The 23,034-nt window shown below is 36.3% G+C and overlaps 1 protein-coding gene across 1 annotated transcript in view; it reads right to left on the bottom strand.

Moving 5' to 3' along the window:
- Nucleotides 1-779: 779 nt before the first annotated feature.
- Nucleotides 780-23,034, bottom strand: part of FAM171B (family with sequence similarity 171, member B) — a 73,676-nt gene continuing 51,421 nt past the window's right edge. The window contains exons 5-9 of the mRNA XM_012000084.1: nt 19,211-19,369; nt 15,276-15,446; nt 12,535-12,651; nt 5,480-5,603; nt 780-5,234 (exon numbers count right to left, since the gene is read on the bottom strand). Of these exons, the coding sequence (XP_011855474.1) occupies nt 3,890-5,234; nt 5,480-5,603; nt 12,535-12,651; nt 15,276-15,446; nt 19,211-19,369 (1,916 nt within the window). The 3' untranslated portion in view covers nt 780-3,889. The remainder of the gene's footprint in view (nt 5,235-5,479; nt 5,604-12,534; nt 12,652-15,275; nt 15,447-19,210; nt 19,370-23,034) is intronic.

The raw sequence follows: 23,034 nt of genomic DNA, 5'->3' as shown, positions 1-23,034 counted from the left end.
GTTACAAACCAGTACCATGTGAGTTAGGGTCCCCTATGGCTCCTCCAGGGGCTGTATCATTTCTGATAAGACTAAGACTCTCTTAGCTGGAGACCAGGCTCCCTAACAAAGGTAGCCATAGCTTGGCTAGCACATGCAGGGATCCGAGTGAAACTATTTATCATAAAGACAGTGCTGGAAATTACAATCTCTATTGGTGAGTGGATTCAGAGTCCAATTCCCATTAGGACTGACCCAAGCTATTTTTAGTACCTTATTCATTTATAAAAGTTACAGGAAATGTCTAAAAACATGGCAGTCAAGATAATTCTACAAAGTATTCTAAAGTCCCCAAATACAAACTGCCTGAACTTAAATATTGTTCAACTGATTAAGCAGATAGGTTCTTGGAGAGCTAACTCTTTAAATATAAACAGCCTTTATGTTATCATTTAGATTCAGGTTTAGAGTTCAAAGAATATTTTTAAAAGGGGTTGAGGGTTTACTGTATCATTTTCTCCCTTAGGTGTTTTGGGATTTGTAATTTATTTTAGATTCGATCAGATTGTCTTAAGTCTCCCCAGTGGATGGAAAACAATTTGTCTACACTCAGCTCTAACAGTAAAAATGGGAACTTTGGAGACATGAAGTATAAAGAAATATCAAGTTCATTATATAAACAAAAGGGGTTATTTTACTGTAGGAGATGTAATAAGTAATAATTGAATATTTATTAGGTTAAATGGCAATGTAGGGAGGAATGTTTTCTAGTTTACCAAAAATTAAACAATGCATCAAGCACATTTTAGATTTATTTTATTATTTTTAATGAACTATGTTTAACATTTTACAAATCTTCAGGTTGTTACAATTTTCAGCAGTAAATATAGTAGTAACAGCAATAAATACACCGAAATATGAGATTTCTCTGAAAGAATACAAAAAATAGAAACACCTGGAAATAAGAAGGCAAAATGTCAATTCTAGATCTGAAATAGAAATTAATACAGCTGAATTCCTTTACAATGCTGGTACATGGGAAAATGAGAAACTCATGCGCCTTATAAATGAATGTGTGACTTTGAGCTTCACCTTTCTGGGAAGTTTTGAGGGACATCATTTGACCCACAGATCTCTAAAACCCTATAATACATATCAATACCAGAGGATTCAAACACATAGTGGCCTGAAAATGATTGCCAAAGCAAAGAAGTGCTTTCATTCCTCAACATTTGTGATCTTTGTGGTATACTATGTATTATAAAAGGGCATAATCCCTATACAACTGCATAAAGTCATAAAAATTGATTTACAAAGTCTCAAGATCATATGTATTCAAAAATACATAGAGCTGTGCTTTAGTAAATGAATCCGTCAGTTAGTCGAGAGATAGTTTTGCCTTTAATATATATCCAAAGTATATACAATGGATCGACAAATGTTAACAATTTGTGACCAAAATCATCTAGGTTTATATTTGAAAAAACCTTAGTTTTCAATTTAAAAATTTAAGAAAGTTGTGAATATTGTTTATTATCACTTGGGTTAAGAAAAGGTAGATGGCTTCAGCTTTTTAACAGGAAATTTGTGAACTACTCACAAATGAGAAGTCACACGCTTTTGATCATTAGAAAAGATAAATTGCCTATAATTACCAATTGCGAACAGCATGTGCAGTGTAAAAATAATAAGGTTTTATTCTGAAACCAAACAAGTAGTTCTAGAAAAGCCCTTGGGATACATCATCTCATTTCCCTTACACAAAAATGAATAAAATAAGTGGCATACCTGAATGGTATACCCTTACACCAATATGTGTATTTCATTACCAAGCTGAGATGAAACATTTTTATTTAAAGGTGGGAAAAATAAACACTTAAAATATAAAGTTTTGCTATATAGTTTCTGACTTCATTCCAACATAATTTATCATCAATATATACTGTATTCAAAAAACAAGAAATACTACTCACATGCAAAATTTATTGTTCCAACATGAAACACTAGGTCTATATTTTTAATAAAACTGCACATCTGTTTAATTTGGGTAACTGAAAGAAAATGCACACTTAAAAAAGATGTTATATCCTTCTAATAATGCAAGTCTATATCAAAGGCACTTCAGCAGAGCACTAACTTTAACCTTTTCCAAATCATTTTCATTTGTGCTGCTTTTGATGTATCTTTCTGTGTAAGACCAGTAAGAAGCCTTCTCTAATTGTTATAAGCCTTATCACTTAAAAAAAAAAGAAAAGAAAAGGAAGCCTATGTATTACCCAAAACATTTATTTCTTCTATGGATTGGAGTAATATATAGCAAATATTTACCTAAGGTCTTTATGTTCTTTGGGTTAACACAGAATGGTAGGAAGGTTATTTGACAGGTTAGATGTTGCAGAAGTTGCAGGAAAAAATTGCACATCTAGCTATAATTTTACTGAAGCAAATGTGGCTATTTTGGTTCACTGAACTTGTTGACGGTCTCTATGTTGCTCCCATGTTGAATAGCAGGGAATGAAAAACAAAGCAATTTAGGATTTTTACCCCCACAAGGGAAAGGTGCTTCAGACATTTGCCTTCAGGGAAATTTTAAGAAAAATGGGATCAGTTGATTTTAATGAATAATGAGCTTTTTATTTTTAGGATGTATGAATGGTAATTGAGTTAATTAAAAAGTTGTTCACATTGAATGCTTGCTATGATGAAAAGAATATAGATATATTACTTACAAAACTGAAAAAAGAAGTTGCAAAGGCTATAAGTAACTTAGGGAAAAGCTTTTACTTTCCCCCTGAAATTGAAACTGTTTTTCTTAAACATTTTTTAAGCAAATCAATATCTGGATATACAACTACTATACTGAAGGTATTTTTGAGCCTCAGAAAAAATGGCATTTCTTTTTCTTCTCATCAACATTTAAGAAAAATAAATCAATGTTTATTTTTATCTCCACATATTTTATTTTAGTGTTCAAAAGAAACTTTCACATCATTTTTTAAAATTTCATAGCCTTTAAGTGACTGAGTTCAGGTTTTTAGAATAGAAGAAATATATTAAAACCAATTTAGCCTAAAAGTATCAGTGAGCCTTAAATCAAAGTCATAGATTATTTTTTCAGATTTGTAAAAAGTTTTCCTTGACAGCTAAGCTTGCTTCATTGTTGAGGGGAAGAAAAAATAATTAATTTTTAAATAAAAACTCAGCATTAGAACATTAATTGCCAAATTTCTAAATTACAAATTAACACCTTACTTATTTTGTGAAGTTATATCCAAAAACAACCAAAGAGCTGGTGTCTCCCTCTCTAATGACCAAGTAGCTTCTTGCTCATATTATATAAACGTAGGATTTACGTTTGGGATGATACAATACACATGCTGTTTAAAGACCAAACAACATTTTCTTTGAGATAACTCCAGAGTAACATCAGTCCAAGTCATTTATCAAGTTATTTTTAAGTATAGGCAGAAGAGGACGTAATAGTAACATTTAAAAGAATATGATGCCTGAAGTCAGTTTTGTTTCTAAATGTTCCATGGGGTAGTCACCATGGCAGAGGCAACATTTTTGGAGGCAACTTGAGGAGTATATATTTCACTGTTTATTCTTAAGAGAGTCAAGGCCAAACTGGCTGGCCGAGCAACATTTTCAGAAAACTAACATCTTGATGCTATTTTACATTTTGAAAACTTGGATACTGTAATTCATTACCCAAAAATAAATGAATAGGCCAGAAAAAGCATTCCTTGGTATCTTTCTCTCTGATTACTGAATTACCATTTACTCTGCTTGAGACATGTCCAAGAACCATGAGATTGCTCAGTCTCAACTTCTTAAGTTCATACTGCAATTTACAACAAGAAGCAAGAATAAACGGCACGAGACAGCAGACACACAATCCCTGTTGGAGTTAATTTATGGGAATCAGTGGGCGTTCCTCTCGCTTCTTCCAGATGTTAGTCTTGCTATCTCTTTTGGCTAGTGGTGGTCTGCCCCTTCTTTTAGTGGGGGATGTATTAGCTTCAAAATCTTCAACAGTGCTTTTCCTTCCTAGGGACTCTTCCCCAGGGTGCTCCATAATCACTCCACTCCCTCCATCTAGGATGTGCCTTAAAGTTGGGTCCTCAGGGGAACAGACGGTGGTTCCACTCTCACTGCTGCTTAGGTCTAAATCTTCTAAGTAAAGGATCTTGGGCTGATGCATGCTTTTGATGAATGTTTTCTCCCTCTCGAGCTTTCTACTTGAGTGAAGCTCATTCAAGTCCACCCCAGAGTCCAGACTGGTGTCATTGCTCTGGGTTCTCTTGCCCTTTTTCAGGTCTATAAAGGAGTGCCTCACTTGCGCAACTGGCTTTCCATCAAGAGACACAAACCAGGCTCTGGGATGCGGGGAGGGCTTTCCTTTGGACAGCTCCAGGAGGGTCTGTTCTGAAATTCCTTGAAGTTCTGATGAAAATGGAGTCATTACAACAGCCTCATTTAGTGTTCCAGGAACAGAGACGGATTCCAGTAAACTGCTTGAATATCGGCTCCAATCTGAAGCTTGGGATGGCAAGCTCTGTTGACCTTCAAGTATGATATCCTCTTCCCTGGCATCTGGGGGCTGTGCATGAGAATGAATTGGCATTTTGGGCAAGGTCTGCGTAAAGTTCTCTCGATTTACTGGTTCCATCAGTTGGCCATAGACTAACTGTCCCTTTCTTGGCAAAGTAGCTGACTTAGCAGTATGTAGCTGTTCCGGTGTGGAGAAAAGGTCAGATGTTTGAAGAATGGCAATGGGCTGGCTGTAAATATGCATAAGCTGTTCAGGAATATGGGAACGCCCATACGCCTCCTCATTACCTGTGAGATACCTCTTTTCATCTTGAGCATCACCTAGAGATGAAGATAGATTGTTGTTAATATGTTTAGGTTGTTTGGACCCTACACTGGGCTCCAAAGACTGTGTTGGGTTTCTTGAGTAATTATTTTGATTGACTGATAGAAATGCAACATCTTCATTGTAGATTTTAAAATCGTCCCGAGTTTTTACCATGGAAACTCTTTCTTCTGTTTCTGCCTTTGATGGTTCCTTTTTCTGAGGACTATATGAGGAGTTTTTGGCATTGAATAACTGTGACTTGTCCTCAGCTTTTAATGCAACTTTAACTGTACTGATATGATTTATGTGTGTTGTTGAAGTTGTCTGGTCTCTCTTGAGGACCTCAAGTTTAGTGATATTTCTTTCTCTTTTCTGTGGAGTACCACACTTATCCCTAGAGTAGAAGAAAAGGCAAAAAATATTTAAAAGTTATGACACAAATGGTTCATTTTTTAAAAATCACTCCACAATCTACACATCATATATGTGCAATGCTATTGTGAGATATGCAGATTAAAAATAAAGATATATTGTAAAATTAAATTTATTTCTACAAATAAACTTCTCAATGTACAGAATACACTGAAATGATACCCATACCTTGATAATTTCTGTTTATAGCCATTAATATTTTCTTACCTGCAATAACAAAGTAGTACAGCAAAAAATCCAATGACAATGACTATTGTTCCTCCTAATATGGCTGTAAGAAATACTGTATGGTAGGCAGTTATGTCCTTGGAATCTTCATTTATACCTGAACCTACATGGTTCAATATAAACAAAGAGAAAATGTTATTTTAGATCAAATTCTCAACTATGTCACATGCTGGGTGAGGCACATTGAATAGGTTACACACTTTTATTTGTTTGCTCCCCTCCTATGACAGATTTCCCTATGGGTGAAGTAAACCTTCCCTATCCGTTGGCTTCATTGACTGACTCGCTTTAACCAATGAAATGTGAGCATATTAAATAAGTTTGCATGGTATGGCTCTGCCCTGTTGCTCAAGCCTTCTAATATGTGAATAGCATATCCCAGAGAGTTTTCATTCCTTCAACCTGGCGTCTAGAATGAGAGTATCTGTTGAACTGAATGAAGCCAAGTCCAACAGTGTAGCAGACAACCTGAAACACTCATGAAATGTAAGTAGCAAATAAGTGTTTGATATCGTTAGCCACCGAGACAGCAGGGTTGTTTGTTACTGCAGCAATGGCTATGACAGAAGATGCTGAGATGCTGCTATAGAAAGCTTAAAACATATGACATTGGCTTCCAGGCCAGGCAGTGAGAAAACTGTTTCAACAGGCAGTAAAACTGGTGATCCAAGTAACAAAAAAATTGGTAAAATAAACTGGGAGAAAATATTTTTAACTAATTTGAGCTTTGTACAAAGAGATTTTAAGATAGAATGTTGATTATCAGCTGTATTTACTATTTTATTTAATCTTTAAAAATTTTAAAGACAAATTCAAAAAAAGGATTTACCAAAGCAAGCAGGGGTATAAAGAAATAGAATCCAAAAATTCTAAGACTTGAAGGATTAAGAGTTGCATCTCCTTCTACCTGGGCTCTAGAGTAAATGGAGCACAACTGACCCACTATCCTCCTGCTATGAGAACATACGTATAGGAATGGCATTGTGATAAGCTTTACTGCAGTAAAAGCTGACTAGGATGATTTCAACATAAAAATGAATGCTAGTGGTAAAAACACACATATTAAGACCAATGGAACAGAACAGAGAACCTATAAATAAATCCATACATCTATAGTGAACTCATTTTCAACAAAGATGCCAAGAACACATACTGGGGAAAGGACAGTCTCTTCAATACACAGTGCTGGGAAAACTGGATATCCTTATGCAGAAGAACGAAACTAGACTCTTATCTCTTACCATATACAAAAATCAAATCAAAATAGATTAAAGACTTAAATCTAAGACCTCAAATTACGAAATCACCAAAAGAAAACACTGAGGAAACTCTCCAATAAATCTGGGCAAAGATTTATTGAGTAATATCCTGCAAGTACAGGCGACCAAAGCAAAAATGGGATAACATCAAAAGCTTCTGTAGAGCAAAACAAACAATCAACAAAGAGAAGAGACAACCCACAGAATGGGAGAAAATAATAACCAGAATATATAAGGAACTCAATTCAACAGGAAAAATTCTAATAATCCCATTAAAAAATGACCAGAAGACTTGAATAGAACACTTCTCAAAAAAAGACAAACAAATGGCAAACAGGTATATGAAAAGAAGCTCGACATATTTGATCAGAGAACTGCAAATCAAAACTACCATAAGATCATCTTATCCCACCCAGTTCACATGACTTTTATCCAAAAGACAGGCAATAATGAATGCTGGTGAGGATGTAGAGAAAAGGGAACCCTCCTACACTGTTGGTGAGAATGTAAATATAGTCACTATGGAGAACAATTAGGATGTTCCTCAAAAAAAATAGAGCTACCATATGACTCATCAACCCCACTGCTATATACCCAAAAGAAAGGAACTCAGTATATCAAAGAGATATCAGCACTCCCATATTCATTGCAGCACTGTTCACAGTAGCCAAGATTTGAAAATGACCTAAGTGTCTATCAACAGATGAATGGATAAAGGAAATGTGGCATATATACACAATGGAGTACTATTCAACCATAAAAAAGGATGTGATCCTGTCATCTGCAACAACATGAAAGGGAGTTTAGGACATTGTGTTAAGTGAAATAAGCCAGGCACAGAAAAATAGACTTTGCATGTTCTCATTCATCTGTGGGAGCTAAACACTAAAACAACTGGAAATTGAGGGTAGAATGATGGTTTACCAGAGGCTAGGAAGGGTAGTGTGGGGTTAGGGGAGAGTAGGGATGGTTAGTTAATTAGAATGAGTAAGATCTAGTATTTTGATAGTACAACAGAGTGAATACAGACAATAATTGTACATTTAAAAATAAAGAGTATAATTAAAACATTTATAACAAATAAATGCTTGAGGTGATAAATACCCCATTTATGTTGATGTGATTATTATGCATGATTATTATGCACTGTATGCCTGTATTAAAATAGCTCATGTACCTGAGAAATATAAATACCTATTATGTACCCACAAAGATAAAACATTTAAAAACATGATAAAGATGAATGCTATTGGGCAGCTAATCTTGAGGTAATCTGCTTCAATATCACAAAGACTTCAATATCACAAAGCTCAAAAAGGTATATAATAAGTCTACTTATCAGTACCAATTATATTCTAATATGTATTCAGGGAGATAGGGTAAGAAGAGTGAGTGGTGGGGCAACTGGTTTCTGGTCATCTTTACCATGAGAAAACATCCAGAATGAGGCTCCTACCTGCACTGAGGACACTGAAGAATTTGAGGGACCACCACCTCTTTAATTTTATCTTTCAAATTTTGCACTAAAGATTTGGAGAAACAGTATTGCAGTTATGCATGTAGACTTTAGAGCCAAAGTGTCTGAATTGGAACTCTCACCTCACCATTTATTTTTATTCAGTCTTGGGAAAGTTTCATTTCTTTTGTATCTACTTTCCCTATCTGTAGAGCAGTAACAGTTATTTAATCCTCAGCAGTTCACATGGGTTAGATATGAGTAAATACTTGTGAAACACTTAGACCAGTGCTTGGCTCATGATAAGCACTCAGTTTTAGCTATACCACACTATTCTTGAATGAAGCTTTAAGGTTATATTAAAACGGGCACTCTACTATTGGCCATGATTTCACAGATGGTGACTGATCTATCTTATTTAATAGACAAACAAACACAACACTGTACGATATGAAATTTTGTCAAACAAGAAATGAGAGTAACTTTCTGCTATCTGTAGATTTGTATGGAGGTTTGGTTTGATTATAACTGGGCATAAATGAGTTTGTTTCCAGAATGGAATAATGCTAACAACTCCACAGGAATCCAACAAAACTCACATTTGGAAACAGGATGTTGACATATTGAGTTTGCCCCAAATCCTATACGTATGGCAGTAGCAAGAGAATGCATCTGTCTGTGTGCATGCATGTCTAAAAGGAGTTAGGTAGAAAAGCGTTTTTTTTCATTCAAGTATATTTAAAATGCACATTTAAAACACTTGCTTATTAAACTGTACTCAACCACCTACTCTCCTACACCAATCTGAAAAATTAATCTCTTGCACTTAATATTTTTCCAAGGAATTCTAGAATTCTATTTAAACCTTAAAAAATTAACCACATTTATAACTAAAGAAGCTCTGCAAACACTAGCTCATCATAGGCACAATTTTGAGATTTTATATATCTTAAAATGTTTAGGGACATTAGGAATTGTGTCATAATCAACATATATATATTTGGTCTCTGTCCCTAGTTTCTGGCACAGAGCTTCTAAAACACTTGGAATTTCCTGAGCAACAGGGGTTCTAGGAGTGTCTTTTGTTCTATTATGTGGTCTTTGACCCTGTTTCCTAACATAGAGCTCCTAAATCCCTTGGAATTTTCTGGGTGTTGGGAGTATCTTTTGTTCTAACTTGACTCTGGGCGTGCTCATGCCTGGGGGCTGGTGACCAACAAGCCATGCTTAGAAGCTTGTAGCTTTCAGCACCACCCCTCATACTCCGGGAAGGAGAATGGCTGGAGATTAAGTTAATAATTGATCATGCCTGCACGAGGAAGCCTCCATCAACATCCCTCAAGTGTAGGGTGTGTAAAGCCTCTAGGTTGATAAACACATCCACGGGCCAGAAGGGTGATATACCCCAACTCTATGGGGGAAAAAGCTCCTGTACACAGGACCATTGCCCTAGGTACCTTTTCATCTGCTCTTCATCCATATCCTTTATCGTTTCCTTTATTACAAGCTGTTAAGTGTAAGTAAGTGTTCCCCTGATTTCTGTGAGCTATCACAGCAAATAATCAAACCTGAGGAGAGAATTGTGCAAACCCCCCATTTGAAGCCAAATCTGAGAACCTGCTGCTTGCAATGGGCACCTGAAATGGGGGCAGTCCTATGGGATTAAACCTTTAACCTGAGGGGTCTGATGCTAACTGTAAGTAGACAATGTCAGGACTGAATTGAATTATAGGATATAATCAACGTCCACTGAAAACTGGAGAATTGGTTGGTGTGTGGAAAGACCATGTGAAGACACCTTGAGAAAATGGCCATCTAGAAGCCAGGAAGAGACCTCACCAACCCTGACAGCACCTTGACCTTGGACAGTAGCCTCCAGACTGTGAGAACATAAATTTCTGTTAATAGCCAGTTTCTACTCTGCAGTTATTTTGTTATGGCAGCCTGAGCAGACTAACACAATATCCAACTCTCCCAATTTAGAAACAAGAAAACTAATGCTCAGTTGGGTAAGTACCTATTTCAAGCTCACTCAGTTAATTACAGACAAAGTAAGGGCTATCATCAAGTTATCCATATTTCTAATGTAGTATTCCTTTGATTGATATGCTTGCAGAATAAATTCTTCAAAAGCATCACTAGAAGATCTCTAATTCAAACTAAACAAGAAGCCCCTACTTTTATTTTCGTACTCATCCAAACAACATCTTTTCCAATAAATAATCTGGAACAGAACTTCCACGTGGTTTTAGAAAATAATTTTGGCTTTTGTAATTCATAAAGCTATCTTACGTAATTCAGTTATTTTAGATATATTTTTAGTGTAAGTACATTTCTCTATAAAACTGAAATGCTCCATAGGTTATTTTTATTAAAAATGAAATGAGTTGTATGAAATTAGTTTTTCATCGGTATTTCATTATAGTTGCAAATATAGAATGGGATAAGGCCAGACAGCTGGCAAGATTGTATGATATTTTGCATCATGAAAAGCAAAAGTAACCACCCTCTGGTTTCTGAATAAATAATCTTGTAAGCACTAAGTTCAAATAGAAATAAAAAGAACATTTCTCGTGATTATATATGGCTACCTAGTCCCAGCTTCTCAAGAGGCTGAAGTGGGAAGATCCAGAGTTTGAGCCCAGCCTGAGCAGGCAACATAGCAAGACCCAATCAAAAAAGAAAATTCAAACTTGCCAACACAGAATGAAAATAAAAATCAAACTTGATTTTAAAAATTAGAGAAAACCGATAGCCTTCAAAATAATAGATAGTCATAATAATGTTAGATGACAAAATGCTGCAGATAAACATATGTAAAATGCCATCCATGTTCTGGATCAGGGTAAGTACTAGGACTATTCCTAATCAGTATGAAATACCCAGGTAGCAACTACCCCTCAGCTGTGAGCCAAAACACTTGATAAACCAAAAGAATTATCTCTAATGCATGTATATCATAATCTTCAATCGTGTATTCAACTTTCACTCTAAAATCTTCACTAAAATAACACTAAACTTTTGCTTTGTTTTTAATCTGTAAAAACACAAACCTACAAGAATAAAGGAATATAAGCTATCATAATTGACTCATGAAAGCTGGTGGCAGGGAAAGCCAAGAAGCAATTTGATTTATGCCAACACATACCCAAAAGGCCCAGGAAGTGGTAGCAGGCTGACAGTGCAACCAGTCTAGACTACTGCAGGTTAATTTTTCTTTTTTTCAAAATTTAATGGCTAAAATATGCAATGTTTGAATATTTTGAGGAATGTACACAACTTGAGATCAATGTAGGGTTTCCTGAGGTACAAATTACCTAGATAATTTGACAACATGTTAAATATAAGGAAATAAAATTCTCATTCTTCCTAGAATATGAACAGATCTTCCCTAGGGGACAATTCATGGTTTTGCTCCCCAGCCTCCATCTTCCTTCTGTTCAAAATGTCAGACCAATTTTCATTTAGTACGGGGGTGTCCAATCTTTTAGCTGCCTTGGGCCACACATAAAATACATTAATGATAGCTCATGAGCTCAAAAAACAAAATCACAAAAAAACTCAATGTTTTCAGGAAGTTTACAAATTTGTATTGGGTCTCATTCAAAGCTGTCCTAGGTTGCATACAGCCTGTGGGCTGGGGGTTGAACAAGCTTGATTTAATATATCCTCAGTCTTTTCTTGAATGATGGTGTCTGCAGACTTCCAAGAGCCCTTCCTCTCCTCCTCAATCCCCACCAAGTAACATGTGTGCTCATGACCCAAAAGTGGGCCAATGGGATGATCATTCTTCAGCCCTAGAATGACCAGGAATAGTATAAGGAAAATACTGGAAAGGGCTGGAAAGGGTTGGAGCCAGCCACCACACAGCAGCAACCTGGCAAAGGTTGTCAAGCAGGCTGCTAACTAGGCCATCTGGCACGGCAAGGAGTCCTGCCTTTCAGCATGTGGTTCTTCAGCCTTCCCTGGGTTCCTGTGAACTCCCTACATCCTTCTAATATAGCATATTTTTAAATTACTCAAAGTATTTTTCTGTTGCTTGCAACCAAAAGCTCTGATTTGGACAGAATTTATTCATAAAAAAAAAGTAGACTAAGAAAATACTTGATTTGAACAAACTTCACTCTTCACAGATTCCTCAGATATAACTATAAGAGACTTTATACACATGAAAAAAAAAATGCTGAGATCAAGTTCCTATCCCATTGTCATACAGCTTGTAAGTGGCAGTGCTTAGAATGAAACTGAGGTCTGCTGCTATCAATTCCAGCAAGACTATTTGGATTATATGTTTTAATTACTTTCATTTTTTACAATACCTCTAGTTCCTGGAAGTGGAGCTGCTATCCAGTAGCCCAAATGTGGTGCATCATATGTCCAGATTAAATGACTGTTATGTTCCTTGACCATTCCCCGACCATGATTTACCCAAGCACCTAAAAAGGAAGGTATGTAAAAAATACCAGTTAGTTACAGTTACGTATCTTAAGAACTGATGGTCATGCATAGAATACGTTATGGGACTTTTTCAAAGATTATGAAAACTGTGGCACTATATTATCATAGGCTAATATCACATCATATTATAATATGGTATATACTGTAATAGAATAATTTGGATGATTTGTCATGACCAAAAAACACTGTAAATAAACTAAGGATGGCCAGGTGCAGTGGCTCAAGCCGGTAATCCCAGAACTTTGGGAGGCTAAGGCATGTGGATCACAAGGTCAGGTGTTCAAGACCAGTCTGGCCAACATGGTGAAACCCCGTCTCCATTAGAAACACAAAAATTATCAATTACGACACCTATTATTGTAATAGGTACTGAAATAAATTCACTTTAGAATCAGACCTTCAAATAACTGGATCACAAAGCTTTAATCACGGAATTCGTGAAAAACTCATCTATTAATTTGGTGAGTTTTAAAATTAAAAAGTACTAAATTTTCACATTTCTTGATATTAATACATGTTTTTGGCATACAAATTAAGAATTGTCATTCCACAAAAATTGTCATTTTATATTAAAACAAAATAGTTATTTAAAAAAAACACAAAAATTAGCCAGGCGTGGTGGTGCATGCCTGTAATCCCACATACTCAGGAGGCTGAGGCAGGAGAATCGCTTGAGCCTGGGAGGTGGAGGCTGCAGTGAGCTGAGAGTGTGCTACTGCACTCCAGCCTGGGTGACAGAAAATAATAATAATAAAATAAACTAAGGACATAGACATACTTAGAAAAATCATGACTCTCCAGATTCTATTTAAACTGTGCATATTAAGATAGCTTGTATCACCTGTTCTGATATTCTGATTATATATACTATTTTATGGCCTTAATTTTTTACTAAATATTGTTTTCGTCTAGTACTGTTGGTATTGTTCTTATAGAACTAGATCTTCTAAACTTTCAATAAATGTTACCTCATCCAGTAAAATTTGCTGTCAAAAGAAAAAAGAATTCAGTAAAACCTATACCTCTTATGAAGTTTTATTTATAAATAGCATAACAAAGCTATTTGAGTTTGGTGTATATTTGTATTATGGTTTATTGATTTATTATAGGGAATTATCTACAACATGTAAAAAAGTATTTTAATAAGGTAGAGAAACTTGAAAATGATGAGAATAATTTAATCTATTGCTTTTAAACAGTCCACAAGTGTTACATCAGTGATAAATCAATTCAAAAAATGTTGCCACTGAAAGGTACATTAGAGATAAATGCCTTGGCCAGAAAGAACAATCAGCAACCAGGACTCAAACAGCAGATATTCTTTTTTTAAGTGCCTTAACACAGCTTCCTCATTCAACAAATCAGGAAACTGAGGCCCAAATAAGTTAAATGACTTATTCCAAATAGTCCTGCTGGTAAACAAACTAGACTCCAAATCTTAGAGTTTTTAATCTAATGATTTCAGTAGCATACTATCATGGTTATATAGTTTCCACTCTTTCTTTGAAACATAGATACATTACTGCTTATATTCTATAGTGAAAACATATGTGTTTTGGGGGTCTTATTACCCACATGAAATCCCATTTCAAGTCTCCTTTGAGGATCTATTGTGCCCTATTCTCCGTCAACATGATCAGTATAGGGTTCCACCCCAGCTTCAACATGTGACTTGAAGTCTAAATAAATCTGTGCATTCAATTTGCAGGTCACAAAGACAGGTTCTAAGATGGGCATGCAAACTCCACTCTACAACTACAGTGAGTCCAAGGGCTTCTGCTATATATAGCTCCTAAGAAAATCTCTGCACTGGCCTTCAACATGGCAAAGTATAACATTAGAGCACCTACAGCCTTCTTATCACTCTGAAGGGAAATCCTATCCTAGAAAGGTGCTAATACAGAGCAAACAGATGGGAGTCAGGGAGGAGAGAAACCAAGCCCAAGCCCTGTGAAACTAACTAGACTGTACATGACTCACCCAAGGAAGTCCTACCTCTAAACTTTTCAGCTGTGGGCTGATCATTTTCCTTTTTCTTTTCTTTCTTTTTTTGGTAACTTATACTCCTACCTTATTTACATGGGAACCCATGAACAAAACAAAGGGAAGCTGAGGATGAAAATATACATATATTTCCAGCTGCTATTTAGGAGGCAAAACCCAGAGAACAAAACTAGTATCTAAGGGGTTTCTTTGGAAAAACAATTACTCTTTCTATCTGTTAATAACATAATGTTATTTTTTTTCATGAAACTAGCATACATTTCCCAATTGCCTTAAACCATGCTCTTAGATAGGTATTATGAGCTTATCAAAACAAAAGCAAACTTCTAAGAACAGAGATAATTTTAAAAAATTATTTCTACCTCAGAATGGTGGTGCTACAAAAAGGTAATGGAATGAATAAATAATGCTATTTTTTGACATGTGTATTCCCATCATTTCCCCAATAGTTGTATTATATTAAAGTGAGGTCAATTTTGGTCACTAACAAATATATTTGTGATGTTACTGAAAAACTAGAGCTGTATCAAGTTCTAAGATAAAACAGTCAGCTAGTCAATTGACAAATATTCAGAATATTTTAAGCTAGCTCACATACCTGTGTTCATATCAAATGTCCAAGCAGGTATGCGATCCCCTGCACTTACATCATTCAGACGTAGAAGAGGAAGAGAAATCTGAATAGAGCCATTGACTTTTAGTTCTTTTCCTCCAGAATATATTTTCACACATATTGCAGCAAGAGGGGTCAATTCAATGTTTTCAAAACCTATAAAAGAGGACAGTTTATTAAAATCATATATAAACAGAAGTGGTAGTTACCTAATTATTATGGGTCTAAAATAAGTAGTTCTTCTATTTCACCAAGGGTTATCTATTTTAATATCAAATAGATACTGAATACACATTAAGGATTTTTAAAATGTAATTTTAAAATATTGTGTAAATATAGGCTATGCAATGTAACATAAATCAATATGAACCTAAGTTATCTAAGTCATCTGATATAAGGGCACTAGAATCCAATTCAATATTTTTATAAATCTAAAAAGCAACAACCAAAAAAAACCCATCTCATACAGAACCACACTCAAATAAAGGCTCCATCATACACCATCAATGCAGATGTGGATCTGAAATATCTGGCCCTCTCTTTTCCAAGACCATCTGTTTCAAGGAGTGCTAGAACCCACAGATCCAGCTGCACTTCTTACATAAAAAGCATTCAGATTAAAAGTATAATTTTTAATGGATAGGTTTAGGCAATTAAACATGAAACAAAATCACTGTAATATTACTTGATAAAAATTATGTCTTAATATACTTGATTATTCATACAATTGAAAGAATATAAACTTAGATTTTAAATCTAATACTAGGCTTCCAAGCTTGAAAAGTAGGAGAAAGGGAGATAACAGAATTGGTTATATTGTTTTGCCTAAGGTTTTAAAGATTTAATTATACAATTTATAGTAAGGCTTCTTAAATATCAGGAACTATCTACAGATGTCTGTTACACTCTGGGCAGAGAGAGGGAGCAGAAAGTGCCTTTCTTTTGCTTTTGAAATATTAGCAATGCCAAACAAAGTTATAATATATACCAGAATATTTATGAAGAATAAAATTATAGATTTTTAAATTACAGTATTTCTACAAATAGATGGTGAAAGTATACTTTTTATCTATTTGCTTTTGGTCTACACTTTTGAATCTTTGGCTTCAACACTAGAATTTTGTTCATTCATTTAACAAATATTTACAGAGTCCCTACCAGCACCATGCACTCATATGGGCCCCAAAGACACAGTAAATACATAATTTCTGATATTGTCTGCAATACTTTTTTCATAATTCCTATCAAATATCCTTTTTCCCCCCATGCATTTACTCCTCATCAGTTTTTTCCCCCATCCAAATGTAAGTGCATGATAATCTAGAAAAGGAACATAATTAGGTGGTCAAAAAAGGCCTCCGGTCTGAGGAGGGCACATCTGGGCTGCAGCCAAATGGGAAGAACCTCCAAGAACTTTCCAGGCAGAATAAACAAGTCCAAAGCCTCCAAATTAGAAGTGATCTTGGCAGGTGCAGGAAAGAAAGGTGGCCACAGGGCTAGAGGGCAGCACGGGAGACAGGCAAGAGTGGAGGGCCTTGGCAGCCACAGAAAGAGTACTCATTATCATGACTACTTATCATCTGGAATGGCTTCAACCATCAGACAGGGCAAGTAGCGGCTTATATTTAATTGAAAATTTTCAATAAGAATTAACTGTAGTAAATTACCTGAAGGACTAATATTAAATGAGCAAAGCAGTGCCACATATATTTTATAGGCTGGTATTGCTAGTAAGTCATCCACTGCAAGCACAAATCAAATGTTGTATAAATTGTTAAGTAACTACATCAAACTATTCAGTAAAACCAGTTGGCTGGCTTTCTGAAGTACCTGCTTCAACCCCACCCTTCAGCTCTGTGCGGTCAGTGGCTTTACAAACTGTTGACACCGACACACCAGCATTTGAGATAAAGCCAACTCGGAGGAGAAAAGAATGGTGCAAGGGGAAAAAGACTGATAAAAAGAATGAGAGGGAGAACAAAACTTTTATGAAAGAACATTTGTATCCTCACTGAACTCTAGAACTGTGTAATCTTCATAGAGTGACCACTAGCTGCATGTGGCTATTTAAATTAAGTTCCTCAGTGCCCTGGTCATGTTTCAAGAGCACAACAGCCACATGTTGGACAGAGAAGAGTATTTCCATTTGGCAGCACTGCTCTAGAACTTTTTAAATGATAGCAGCATTCTCAGGATAATCCAAACTTTTAATGAATACTCTCAAAAGCAGGTAATACAGTGTTGGGGGACAGAGTTCATTGTGACCCTTTTCCACTGGACCTAATGAGTCTTGGCCATGAACACACTTCAGAGCCATGAGCTTCATTTGTGATGGTGTGTACAGATACCATTCTAGTAAATGTTTTTATTTACAGCATGCTGTAGGTTACATCTGGAAAATCTTGGCAGATGTCTTAGTTTGGCTTCCTCAAGAAGCAGACCCTGAGATAATAATTTGAGTGCAAATAGTTTATTTTGTAGGTAAGCCCAGGAAGCACCTATCACTAAGAGAAGCATAATTCAGAAGGAAGGAAGGGAGCCAACACAGGATATGTTAACAAGCAGGTTATCACTGTGGTAACTCCAGCTCAGTTCCACTGGGGACATACACTGGCTCAGAGTTGTCCTAGCCACACCAGCTCTTATGTGTCATTGGTTGACAGCTTGCCCCATGTGACAGTCAAGTGTGCTTCCTGGAACCAAGGAATGCCCTCAGGCAGTCACAGATGTGTGCAGTAGGAAAAGCAGGTTTGTAACAGAAGAATGAGTGTCATCTGGCTGGGGCACTGATAGCATCAACTACAGCAAGCAAAACAAAACAAAACAAAACTATCTAACCAAAATACTTATTTCCTGTTATCACTCATTGCTGGTTGTTCCTCAAATGAAACAAAATATCTGGAAAAAAAGATGAAACTATCAGAATTATAGACTGTTTGAGGTTATTTTAAACAGTGGATTTTCAGTTAGTTACAATGAGTGGTAAAAATGGTAGAACAGGCCTGTAATCCCAGCACGTTGGGAGGCTGAGGTGGGTGGATTGTTGAGCAGAGGAGTTAAAGACCAGCTGAGGCAACATGGCGAAACTCCATCTCTACAAAAAATAAAAAAATTGGCTGGGTGTGGTGGTGCACGCCTGTAGTCCTAGCTACTTGGGAGGCTTAGGTAGGAAGATCACTTGAACCTGGGTGGTTAAGGCTGCAGTGAACCAAAATCACGCCACTGCACTCCAGCTTGGGAAACAGAGCAAGACCCTATCTCAAAAGAAAAAAATGGCGGAACAAGTATGGATATACAGAGGGAAATGATGTTTTTAAGGGGTTTATTTATGAATGTATTTTTAAATGTAAAATTCCATTGTTCCCCTAACTTTTATATTATGACAGCCTTATAGAAATATGAGTGCTGTTGACTCTGAAATCAATGTATTTTCAGCATTTATATTTTATACAGAGAATAGCAAATATTTACAATAGCTTACTCCAATCTATAAACTTTTTTATATCTCAATTATTGACACTTCTCATCAGTTTGTTAAAAATAGGTAGAATTATGAAAAAAATACAAACTGAATTTTAATTTTTAAATGTATTAAATTTTCAAAGCTATACAATAATCATAACTATTTTCTGTACCTTACCTGCTTTGGATCAAATAAAATTTAATAAATTTAGAAGAAATCAAAATTTCCATGCACTTGAAATAATGTATGCAGAGTTTTTCTTTCATTGAATAATATATATTTCATTGGATAAAGGGAATTTTTATTATATACATTTTAATAACTAGATTTATGTCTCAAGTGATGTGTATTATCCATAGCTTAAATATTGAATATTTAATAGCTATCTAAATAGCTAAATATTTGTGAAAGATTTGTATACTGTTTCTTATAACTATATTATGCAAAAAGATAATACCTGGTTTATTGAGAGTAATTCCAGTTGTATGCAGAAAATTGTCCACTTTCAAAAACTGTTGTAGAACTGTAAGATAGCCGGTAACATTGCTTATATGATGGTTGTCAGGAAGTTTAATTAAGGCTTTTGAAAACTGAACACTTGGTTGAGATTTGGCATCTGGAATAAAGGAAACCTTATTAACAAAGAGATAAAGGCATGTTGACCATAGCAGCATTGGTCAGGATGTTTTACTTTAAAAGAAGCAATTATAATTATTGCGGGCCGGGCGCGGTGGCTCAAGCCTGTAATCCCAGCACTTTGGGAGGCCGAGACGGGCGGATCACGAGGTCAGGAGATCGAGACCATCCTGGCTAACACGGTGAAACCCCGTCTCTACTAAAAAATACAAAAAACTAGCCGGGCGAGGTGGTGGGCGCCTGTAGTCCCAGCTACTCGGGAGGCTGAGGCAGGAGAATGGCGTAAACCCGGGAGGCGGAGCTTGCAGTGAGCTGAGATCCGGCCACTGCACTCCAGCCTGGGCTACAGAGCAAGACTCAAAAAAAAAAAAAAAAAAAAAAAAAATTATTGCTAAATATCATTAGCATCTTCTCATGTAATTATTTTAAATGCAGAACTAAGAAATTTTCCTTTCTTTAGATGACACAACGCACCTTTGTAACTGATTGATTCTGCTGCCCAGAATTTCCTCACCCTTTTCTTTCCACTCTGGGGAACCCCACACTGACCATTTTTAGCCCATGTGTTTCATTTGGGGTCTCATTTCTGTAACAGTAGTGGAGTTGATGGTGCATGCCAGAATGGGCTGAAACCAATTAAAAGCATCTCATTCTCTTGGCCACAGTGATTTGTTCAATGATGGGCCCTGTCCCAAGCACAGTTAATGAGATGTAATGTGTGTTTTGCTTGGACTGGATTTTATGTGAGCAGGTATACATCCAGGAGTTGTAACAGCCATCTTGCAATAAAAAATGAAAGCTTGTTTAAAAATCGAGGCAGCATTCAAAGAGTGGAGAGTTGAGAAACTGAGAACCAGTTTTCAGTTATTTCTACTGAAGTCCTGATCGAGCCATGTCTAAAGTTTGTCCTATTCCTACACTTACCATCTATAAGAGAAATAAATAAATGCTTCTTTTGGGCTTAAGCTAGATTAAACTGGGTTTTCAGTAACTTGCAACAGAAAAGTGTCTCTGATGATATTCAGCCACATACTTAAGTGGGTAAGCTTCTCTATCAGTTAACTAACCACGCATTAAAAGTCTTTCAAATGCCAGGGACTCAATTTATAAATATCTCAGTAACTGAATTTTTCCTAAGTATAAATATCTCAGTATCTTCTAACATTTATCAAGTGAGAATTCAGTGACAATATTGATATTTCTGTAATCAACAGATTTTGAATTTAATAATTCAAAGACCAACTCTTATACCTGAAAATTATCAGAAACAACAGCTTTTGCTTTGAACTTTAGTAAGGTCACTGATGAAGACAGAAGTAATCAATTAAATTATTAGAATAGAAAAGACATCAGTTTTTAAAGAGCTGCATGACAATAAATGATAAATGAAACAATGTAAGACTTCTCAGTTTGTAGTTTTTGTGTGTGTGAAGCTAGAAAAAGTAATACCTGGAAAATAGTTAAGAAAAGTAACATAATTATATGCTTTTGTTTGGTTGTTGAGGATACAATCTAAAGCCTTCTGATCACTCACAGGTACTACCTACGACTTGCTCTTTTAATATGTGGCTTAATTATTTTGAAGACCACATTTCTTAATAACTGAATACATGCACACTAAGCAAAATGTCTAGCTGAGCTTCTGTCAGGTTTTTACATTCCTAAATGTTCTAATTTCTCCTTTGGCCATAAATACATAAACACACAGGCTTAATTTCCACTGTACAAACCTAATGAAACATTTTATGGAAGTTTAGCAGTAAGGATATGTATTTTTCACAGAAAGATTTAACATCATTATGAAACATTCATACTTTCCTGCCTGGCCTTATGAATGGGTCACCTTTTAGGAAAATGAGACAGTAAAAGGAAGGGATTTGAGAATTCAAGAGGACTCACAGTGTTCTCACAGAAACCTGCCAAGGCATGGCCAGTACTTTCCAGACAAATGAGTGCTTACCATTGTTTGGCACAGTGGCAAAGGATTGGTACGGGACATGGTCACACAGATCCATTTCATGCATTCCAGCAGAAACTATGATTTTTAATGGGGTTTGAAGATGCCAGTAAGGGGTAGGGATGCATCAAAGCAAACACTGAAGAGGAACTGTGAAGAAGCTAATTTCATTAACGCCCCAACAGCATTAAACATAGCCTCTCTGTATACATGTGGTTCTTATTTACTTTCCATTCTTTCACACAAGGCTCCACATCTACCATTCTGCCATACACAGCAAAAGTCACTAGCTCAAAATTCTGGCAAGGCCAGGCATGGCAGCTCCCAGCACTTTGGGAGGCTAAGATGGGCGGATCACTTGAGGTCAGGAGTTTGAGACCAGCCTGGCCAACATGGTGAAACCTCATCTCTATGAAAAACATAAAAATTAGCCAGGCGTGGTGGTACATGCCTGTGGTGTCAGCTACTTGGGAGCTACTTGGGAGGCTAGGCACAGTGGCTCCTGACTGTAATCCTAGCATTTTGGGAGGCTGAGTTGAGTGGTTTACCAGAGGACAGGAGTTCAAGACCATCCTGACCAACATGGAGAAACCCCGTCTCTACTAAAAATACAAAATTAGCTGGGTGTGGTAGCACATGCCTATAATACCAGCTACTTGGGAAGCTGAGGCAAGAGAATCACTTGAACCCGGGAGGCAGAGGTTATGGTGAGCCGAGATCACGTCATTGTACTCAAGCCTGGGCAACTCAAGCGAAACTCCATCCCAAAGGAAAAAAAAAAATCTGGCAAATGTCTTGGTATTTCATAAGTAAGAGATTCTACAGCCTCACTCAGTAAATTGCTTCAAGATTCAGCAAGCCCTAGTTTATTTTCTTCCGAAATAATAAATTTTCTGGTTTCATACTTTAGGAATAGATAAGACAGCATCTAAATATGAAAAGAACTTTCACAGAGAGTTCTTTTTACCATGACGCTCTTACTGGACTCTACCTTGAGGGCTTTCTCACTTTATCAGTCATTCCTATTACACTTTAGACCTAAACATAAATTTACCAATACAAAACAAACAGGTAAATTGTTGTCATTTATAGAGGTTTCCTAAAATATGCAATCAAAGAGTCACAGAATTCTGAGGTTTCTACGGGTTGCAGGGAGTTAGGATGAAATGATCATCTTCATGGCTAGTAAAGCAGAATTGGAGGACACAGTTTGAATCAGTACCCAAAATATGATTTCTGCATTCTTCCCCTTGGGATACACAAGTGAGGCAAATCACATCTACAGAGCACATACTTTACTACCAAGTCTTAGGCACCTCCCACGAAAGCGACAAATTTAATGCGGGAGGCAGGAAGGAGGCAATCTGCAAATTAGCCCCAAAGGCCTGAGCAGTATGTCCTGCCCTTTCCTCAATTCCTCCCACCATGGAAGCCCCAGTAAGAAATGTGACTTGGAAAGAAGAACAGAAGTTCTCTACAATGTGCCTATTTGAGGGCCTAAAATAGTAACGGAAAAAATGATTCCTGTTACACAAAAAAGCCACACCATTCATTTGACAGTAAAATAAGTATCAATTCAGATCAACTTATAGTCAGTACTAATCATACTGAACAATTTAGATTTTCTCAAGTTATAATTCACACTGATTCTTGGTGAAGAAGTGCAGCTATACAACAATAACTTTAAG

This window comes from Mandrillus leucophaeus, unplaced genomic scaffold (assembly GCF_000951045.1).
Source record: "Mandrillus leucophaeus isolate KB7577 unplaced genomic scaffold, Mleu.le_1.0 Scaffold615, whole genome shotgun sequence".
Classification (NCBI taxonomy): domain Eukaryota; kingdom Metazoa; phylum Chordata; class Mammalia; order Primates; family Cercopithecidae; genus Mandrillus; species Mandrillus leucophaeus.
Note: the sequence above shows the minus strand (reverse complement) of the source record. Positions and strands in the feature narration are given on the sequence as shown.